General features: G+C 43.8%; 1 protein-coding gene across 1 annotated transcript in view; it reads left to right on the plus strand.

Annotated features, from left to right (window-relative positions):
• The first annotated feature begins 668 nt into the window (after positions 1 to 668).
• Positions 669 to 9,270, plus strand: part of LOC107570314 (girdin-like) — an 11,099-nt gene continuing 2,497 nt past the window's right edge. The window contains exons 1-3 of the mRNA XM_016256532.1: positions 669 to 881; positions 4,169 to 4,238; positions 9,121 to 9,179. Of these exons, the coding sequence (XP_016112018.1) occupies positions 741 to 881; positions 4,169 to 4,238; positions 9,121 to 9,179 (270 nt within the window). The 5' untranslated portion in view covers positions 669 to 740. The remainder of the gene's footprint in view (positions 882 to 4,168; positions 4,239 to 9,120; positions 9,180 to 9,270) is intronic.

Consider the following 9,270-nt stretch of genomic DNA (forward strand, 5'->3'; position numbering starts at 1 on the left):
AACAATGAAAAATTCGCTGTTTGTCGTGTATGATCTGCATGATGATATGATGAATGGATGGTTCATTTTCAACAGCAGATTCAGGGCCTCACTGCACACGTCTGCGGCGCGTTACGGCTCCACGGCCACCGGAGCTGATCGCTGCCACTCTAATGCTTGTGTTTATCAGCCAGCTGCGGCACGTTTCTGACGCGGGTTACGTTTGTTTCTGAAGGGACCGCACCCCCGATCTACATAAATGCATCTATGTTCGCGCGAATCATTCATGATCCAGCTTCACCTACAGAAGAAGTGAGTGTAAGGTTTTTTAACAAATCTTTGCAAATCGCCTTTCATAATAACGTGCTAATTAGCAAGTTTCACGATGAATCCTAAAGTAAACAGTCCCTCAGAGAGTGACTCGGAAGAGAGGGGCGGAGTCAGCAGAGCTCATTAACATTTAAAGGAAAATGCTACAAAAACGGTTTGATCTGAAAAGAGCTGTTTTGACAGGGTAAAAAGGTGTTTTTTACACTACCATTGAGAATTTTAACCAAACTATGTTACAGACTTTTCATTAAGACCCTAAAGAATCATATCAGCTTGTGGGAAATGGGCATCCGATGACCCCTTTAATGGAGGAGCGATAGCGCACCGCTCGAAAGGGGGTGGAATGGGGCGCAATAATCGTTTATCTCGATTGATGTATTGTCATAATCATTGGAGGTTGAAATTTAAGCTGTAATTTTGATTAATTGCACATGTCTAACGTCCGTGTGGTTTGTTCTGACAGAAACCCAAACAGCAGCGTCCAGAGAGCCCACAGGAAGGTCCACAACGACCCGACGCTGCGCATCCAGAACCTGTCCATCCTCGTGCAGCAGATCAAGTCCTGCTATCAGGTGAGCAGCGCACTCTATCTGCGCTTTTATCAGTCTTCTGGCAGCTTTGTGAGTCTGTGCAGTCAGTCTGGCATTAGATATGCAGATGCTTTTTCTGATCCATTGCTGTGGTTATCAGTGTCGATCATTGCATGTTTGGATTCAGTCCTGCATTGAAATGCAGTTGTCGATCCTGAAAGGTGTTTTTGTGCTTGACTCTCTACAGTTCTCACTTCTCACATGCGTTCAGCAGACACTGTGTCCGGGATGCTCATGAGCTTCTCTCTGTTTCAGTCTTTGTTAAAAGGCCCTGGGCGGTGCGAGGCTGTAGTTTGTTTGTTGTTTGGGGTCTGTGTAGTGTACATACAGCGCTGGATCAGGCTTCAGTGTGGAGAGGAGAGCTGATGGCTGTGTTTGTGTCTGAGCTTCTGCTCTTCTCCAGCGGATCCTGTGCTGTGAATCACACCTTCACGTGAGCATCAGACTGAAATATGAGTGTGTGTTCACTGATCATGTGTGTGCTGCGTTCCTCTCATAGCAGCTGCCTCTCTCTGTTTCAGTCTTTGTTAAAAGGCCCTGGGCGGTGCGAGGCTGTAGTTTGTTTGTTGTTTGGGGTCTGTGTAGTGTACATACAGCGCTGGATCAGGCTTCAGTGTGGAGAGGAGAGCTGATGGCTGTGTTTGTGTCTGAGCTTCTGCTCTTCTCCAGCGGATCCTGTGCTGTGAATCACACCTTCATGTGAGCATCAGACTGAAATATGAGTGTGTGTTCACTGATCATGTGTGTGCTGCGTTCCTCTCATAGCAGCTGCTTAGATAATGACTGACCTCAGCATGTAGCGCACATCTGTGTGTGTGTGTGTGTGTGTGAGTGTGTGAGTGAGTGTGTGTGTGTGAGTGAGTGAGGGAGTCAGTGTGTGTATGTGAGTGAGTGTGAGTGAGTGAGTGAGTGAGTCTGTGTGTGTGAGTGAGTGAGTCTGTGTGTGTGAGTGAGTGTGTGAGTGAGTCTGTGTGTGTGAGTGTGTGAGTGAGTCTGTGTGTGTGAGTGTGTGAGTGAGTCTGTGTGTGTGAGTGTGTGAGTGAGTCTGTGTGTGTGAGTGTGTGAGTGAGTCTGTGTGTGTGAGTGTGTGAGTGAGTCTGTGTGTGTGAGTGAGTGTGTGAGTGAGTGTGTGTGTGAGTGTGTGTGTGAGTGAGTCAGTGTGTGTGTGAGTGAGTGAGTGTGATTGAGTGAGTGAGTGTGTGAGTGAGTCAGTGTGTGTGTGTGAGTCAGTGTGAGTGAGTGTGTGAGTGAGTCAGTGTGAGTGAGTGTGTGAGTGAGTCAGTGTGAGTGAGTGTGTGAGTGAGTCAGTGTGAGTGAGTGTGTGAGTGAGTCAGTGTGAGTGAGTGTGTGAGTGAGTCAGTGTGAGTGAGTGTGTGAGTGAGTCAGTGTGAGTGAGTGTGTGAGTGAGTCAGTGTGAGTGAGTGTGTGAGTGAGTCAGTGTGAGTGAGTGTGTGATTGAGTGAGTGTGTGAGTGAGTGAGTGAGTGAGTGAGTGAGGGTGAGGTATTAAGACCGACTGCCCCTGGAGTGCTATATAACTTTATACTAGCGATTAACTCCGGTTGAAATGGATGTGTCAGAGCTCACCAGCAGGTGTGCGATCTCCAAATCCAGTGCAAGCTTATGTGGATGATGTGGAAATATCTTCACGAGATGAGAGTGTAATTCATAATATGCTTCTTCGTACAGATGACTTCATAAGGTGGTCTGGTTTGGATATGAAACATACAAAGTGTGCTGCGTTTTATGAAAGACGGAGTGGAGGAAATAGATGGTATAGTTCAAAGTCTGACAAACCCCCGGTCTTTGCATTAGCACATAAACCTATCCTTCTATATGAACGTCATGAAACCTATCCTTATCTGGGGCATAAATTCACAGTTAATGGGAACTGGGAGGAACAGGTTACGGAGCTAGTGAGAAAATGGCTCTGCCTCAATAGCCATACAACCCGAGATATTATTTTCCAGTCGCGCCGAGACGGAGGTCTGGGTGTCCCAAACACTGAATGGATTTATACTGCCTCCAGAACAGGTCATCTTCTTAACATGCTGAATAACGACGATACATCTGTCAGAGAGCAGGCACGTGGGTCACTTTTTCTACATCTACAGCGGCGCAAAATACCGGCTGCTTCATGCAACGAGCCCCAGTTTCTTGGATTTAAATTAAAATCGAATGGAAAATTGGACAACAAAACATTTGGGTTTGGAGTACGCTCTGATTGGCTGGATTTAAATGATCTTTGCCAGCGTACAGGACTGCAGCTCTCTTGGCAGGCACCTGACGGAGCGCTAGCGGCTCTTAATGAGAACATAATAACAGACCCGCGTATCTCTGCTCTAGCGGTTCTCAACATCGAAAGTGCACCTCGTCAACTATCGACCAATAATGTAAGAGTCTCACTTCTTCACCTCAGAAAAACCCAAAATGTCCAGCACTGGATGGGCTTGAAACTACAGGGAAAATGAGCACTTCTCCAATCGGCTGACCACTCAGTGTCCCGCTCTGTTCTGACAAACTTTTCAATCTCAGAGGATATTCTCATTTTTATGATTAAAGCACGACTACAATGTCTTCCAACTATGTACAATCTGTCAATATGGTATCTGTCAAATTACAACTCCTACTGTCAGTTACATCAAAATCAACAGAAAAATGAAACGGTTGCCCACATCTTAAATGGATGTTGTTGTTACGAAGGACTGTATGTGTCCAGACACGATCGCCTGGTTGATTTGATTGTAAAGGACTTGAAAACAATACATAAAGACGGTAAGTTTTACCAGCATTAATTACCCTAGTATTTGGAAGTTTAGGTCATGTGCACAAGAATGTGATTAAAGGTCTGCTGTTGAGTGGATCGCAAAAAAAAGAAGCAAAAACTCTGTTCAGTTTCAGCCACTATAGGGAGTATGCAAATATGGAAACGAAGCTGTTTTGTCTATCCCTGAGTGTTGAATGTTATAAATATAAGGACTTGTGAATGTATGTTAGCCATGTGTACCTGTCATCTTGCAAACTGACTTCCCAAGGTATTTGGATTCCGTTTTTGTTGCTTGTCTTGTGGATCCAAATAAAATAATAAAATGTGTGTGTGCAGCTGATGCTCAGTCTTGATCTGAGAGGTTCTCTGATGTAGAGCAGAGCAGAAGTGTCCTGGATTGAGCCTGGTTTCTGACTGCAGGCGTGTGTGTGTGTGTGTGAGTGAATCACGGTCAGGACTGATGGTGTGTGCTGGCTCGCTCCTGACCCTCTGCTGTGTTCCAGGAGACGCTGCAGCAGCTGGTGGTGATGTCACTTCCTGACGTGCTGGTGCTGGGCCGGACTCCTCTGAGCGGTACGTCTCGCCTCGCCTCGCTCGCTCTGCAGGACATCACACACTCACAGTGCCAGCCCTTCACGACTTCTACTAGCCACAGTCTGTCAGCCTCACTGCTTAGATTTGACAACAATGTATTATTAAATCTGATTCTGAATCATTGAATCCCTTTTGGTTTTAGCCATAAACTGAATCCTACCTGTCACAGAGTCTCTTAAAGGGATAGTTCATCCCAAAATGAAATTCTGTCATTAATTACTCACCGATTTAAATGATCTTTGCCAGCGTACAGGACTGCAGCTCTCTTGGCAGGCACCTGACGGAGCGCTAGCGGCTCTTAATGAGAACATAATAACAGACCCGCGTATCTCTGCTCTAGCGGTTCTCAACATCGAAAGTGCACCTCGTCAACTATCGACCAATAATGTAAGAGTCTCACTTCTTCACCTCAGAAAAACCCAAAATGTCCAGCACTGGATGGGCTTGAAACTACAGGGAAAATGAGCACTTCTCCAATCGGCTGACCACTCAGTGTCCCGCTCTGTTCTGACAAACTTTTCAATCTCAGAGGATATTCTCATTTTTATGATTAAAGCACGACTACAATGTCTTCCAACTATGTACAATCTGTCAATATGGTATCTGTCAAATTACAACTCCTACTGTCAGTTACATCAAAATCAACAGAAAAATGAAACGGTTGCCCACATCTTAAATGGATGTTGTTGTTACGAAGGACTGTATGTGTCCAGACACGATCGCCTGGTTGATTTGATTGTAAAGGACTTGAAAACAATACATAAAGACGGTAAGTTTTACCAGCATTAATTACCCTAGTATTTGGAAGTTTAGGTCATGTGCACAAGAATGTGATTAAAGGTCTGCTGTTGAGTGGATCGCAAAAAAAAGAAGCAAAAACTCTGTTCAGTTTCAGCCACTATAGGGAGTATGCAAATATGGAAACGAAGCTGTTTTGTCTATCCCTGAGTGTTGAATGTTATAAATATAAGGACTTGTGAATGTATGTTAGCCATGTGTACCTGTCATCTTGCAAACTGACTTCCCAAGGTATTTGGATTCCGTTTTTGTTGCTTGTCTTGTGGATCCAAATAAAATAATAAAATGTGTGTGTGCAGCTGATGCTCAGTCTTGATCTGAGAGGTTCTCTGATGTAGAGCAGAGCAGAAGTGTCCTGGATTGAGCCTGGTTTCTGACTGCAGGCGTGTGTGTGTGTGTGTGAGTGAATCACGGTCAGGACTGATGGTGTGTGCTGGCTCGCTCCTGACCCTCTGCTGTGTTCCAGGAGACGCTGCAGCAGCTGGTGGTGATGTCACTTCCTGACGTGCTGGTGCTGGGCCGGACTCCTCTGAGCGGTACGTCTCGCCTCGCCTCGCTCGCTCTGCAGGACATCACACACTCACAGTGCCAGCCCTTCACGACTTCTACTAGCCACAGTCTGTCAGCCTCACTGCTTAGATTTGACAACAATGTATTATTAAATCTGATTCTGAATCATTGAATCCCTTTTGGTTTTAGCCATAAACTGAATCCTACCTGTCACAGAGTCTCTTAAAGGGATAGTTCATCCCAAAATGAAATTCTGTCATTAATTACTCACCCTCGTGTCCTTCCAAACCTGTAAGACCTCCGTTCATCTTCAGAACACAAATTAAGATATTTTTGGTGAAGTCTGAGAGCTCTCTGACCCTGTATAGACAGCAATGTAATTACCACGATCAAGGTCCAGAAACATAGCAAGGAGATCGGTTAAATAATCCATGTGACATCAGTGGCTCAACTTCAGTTTTGCGAAGCTACGAGAATACTTTTTGTGTACAAAGAAAACTAAAAGAACAATTTATTTAACAATTCTTCTCCCCTGAGTTATGTCTTCTGCCATTCTGGAGAGTACCCAAGAATGTAATCAGCGTTGTTTATGCTTGGGGGAAAGCGTGCGCATGCGTTGTGATACTGGTATCGGTATCGGTCCCGATACTGAGCTCCTGTACTCGTACTCGTTAAAATCCCCCGATACCACACAGCATGTGATAAGTGCCATATTCAGACAATGAAACACCGGCAACAGAACAACAGACAGCAGAATGGAGTTATTAGAGATTAAGGATGTCTACGAAGTATATGTATGCAATGAATATAACGTTAAACATTCAGTGTTAACGCCTGTATAGCTGGTGTGCGCGAGCTGATAAACAAAGCACTCTGAGTAGATTGAGCGCGCGGCGGCACAGATGCGCGAGCTTGTCGAGTGAATATATCTTTCTCACAGACTTCACTGGAAAGCTTGTAGTTCGGTCGGATATGTCAAAAACAAGTAAGTAAAACAATGCACAAGTTATTTAACGGTATGGAGAGAGAGAGAGAGAGAGAGCGCACTTCTGTTGTGTGACCTTTGATGTTCACTCACTTAGCACACGCATCATTTGGATTAAAACTAAATCATAAAAATAAGACCATTTGCATTTTGACATAATTTTTGTGTGAATTTGTCCATTCAAACACAATACTTCACAGAGAGCTTAATATGTGCGCACGTTCTGAGACGCGGGTTCACGCGCTTCGGATGAGCACACACAGATCTTCTCACTGCGTGTGCGAGTTCACGTCTTCTGGCTCTTTCATATTTAAACTGGCAAGGCTTAAATGAGTTTAGTTTAAACACAGATAGGAACGTGTGCTGTTCAGGTCTCACCTGCATTATCAACACATGATGACGGCATTAATAAGTGCCAGCATACAGCACTCGCATTGATTAAAGAGGGACTGGTTTGTCCACGTATTGTTTTTTTCTCTCTCATCGCTCTTGTTGTAATGTATTGGGAAGCCAGAATTTGCATCTATCAACAGAAACATGCATTAGCCGAACTCTAACAAACCATATTACAGATGCATTGTCAGATTTAAGTTGAACCGCGGTCCTAGTGTATGCCGAACCGTGTGGAGAACGGTACAGTTAGATTTTTTACCGAGAACCGTTGCACCCGCAGCATTTACTACACAGAGCCGTAGTTCACTGACAAGCTACACAATATGGCGTTCATTATCTGCAATGAATCGTCTGCGATTATGAATGTGGTTTTGCGTAGCTTGTCAGTGAACTATGGGTCTGTGTAGTAAATGCTGCTCCATCTGAAAGCACGTGATGGAGATTTACTACTAATCACAGAACCGCTTTACTGACGAGATGCGCATGACTATCACATTCGATTTTTTTTGCCCATCTACACTCCATACACCATAATGGCAAAGCAAAATCACAGCTGTCACAACTTTGTAAATGTATTTAATATAAGAAACTGAAATAAGTACATTGTATAAGTATTCATACCCTTAACTAAATATTTAGCTGAAGCACCTTTACAGCCTCAAGTCTTTTTGTTTGATGCGACAAGCTTTGCTCATCAGCATTTGGCAATTATCTGCCATTCTTCACCTCTCAAGCTCTGTCAGGTTGGATGAGGGCAGATGCACATTTTCAGGTTTCTCCAGAAATATTTGATTTGGTTTAAGCTCAGGCTCAGATGTTAAAAAACTGTTTTTTTCTTTACCAGTATGTTATATGGAGTGTAGATTGTTGTGGAAAAAAGTAATTTAAAGCAGTTTAACATAAGGCAACAACATAACAAAACGTGAAAAAAATGACTGTATATTATATACTGTAATAAAGGCTATGTCGATTAGTAATGGCTTACAAACACACTTAATCATTATAAAATACCCAAGATGGCTTGAAGAACACAGATAAACCATATTGTTTTGTCAGTTACTTCTGTGATGCATATGTTGTGTTTCTGCGTGAGGGCGCCCTCTGGCGTCCAGTATGAATGAAACACACATTACATGTCTTTATAGAGCTCAATAATGGCCAGTCCATCCTGTTTTGGGTAAAAATCTGAAAAATAATACCCCTCTCAAAAGAAATGTTAAGCAGACATATAATAAGCCACGCTTTTTCCAGTGTGCAGAGGTTTACAGGAGTTTTTTTGTTGTTAATTTTTTGCAAAAAAACACTCTGATGTGCCAAGCCATCAGAACTGAACCAAACCGAAAACCCTGGTTAAAAATCGAGGCACGTATTGAACCGTGGACTAACTGTATTGTAGCATCCCTAGTAAACACAAATATAGCTTCACAGTGAATGTTTAACCCTGAACACTTTGAAGATTAGCAGACAGACTGAGTTCATAAATTGATCAAATCTAAAACAAAGAAGAAAACATATGATTGCACTTTATTTGACAGTATGTGCACTTACCTGTACCTTCAGTGTACTTACCTCAGAAACTACTGTAATATAAGATAACTACATGGCTAGGTTTAGGTTTAGGTTTAGGTTAGGTAGGTTCAGGTTTGTAACTATACCATAACAGGTATCTAGTATGTACATGTTGAACAGGACTGTAAAATAAAGTGCTACCAAACATTTTTGGAAAACTACAGTGTTTCCGCTCAGAAAGAGCTGAATGAGGGTACAGCTCGGTAGTGCGTGTGATGATGTCACTGTGTGGATCTGCATGTGTCCGTCACAGGAAGTCGTGCACAGGAAGTGCTCAGGCACTCATTGTCCATGTCAGCCTGTGTTTCCTGTCAGGAACACATGACACACACAGTGAACCTCAGCCGCACGTCTCAGCTCCACCTGCCGAGCTCACACTGCAGGACTCTCTGGGACAGCATTCAGTCGCTGCTCTGTTCACATTGCACGAGCTTGCACACTCGCAGGGCTAAAATCGAGCAGTGTGAGCTCTGCATCAGCTGTGATGTTAGTTTTCATGTTAGTTTGATGTTTCATACATCAGTGTTTGAGGGTTAAAGAGCTCGTCTGTGAGTGTGTGATCAGAGCTCGGTGTGTGTGTGTTGATCTGGATGTGTGTATTTTCAGAGCAAGGACTGGAGGAGATGAGGAAGATCCTGCTGCTGCTGCTGGGCTGTGCTGTACAGGTGACACACAATCACACACAATCACACACACACACACAATCACACACAATCACACACACACACAATCACACACACACACACACACACACAC

The sequence above is a fragment of the Sinocyclocheilus grahami genome, unplaced genomic scaffold (genome assembly GCF_001515645.1).
Source record: "Sinocyclocheilus grahami isolate Dianchi unplaced genomic scaffold, SAMN03320097.WGS_v1.1 scaffold1440.1, whole genome shotgun sequence".
NCBI lineage: Eukaryota > Metazoa > Chordata > Actinopteri > Cypriniformes > Cyprinidae > Sinocyclocheilus > Sinocyclocheilus grahami.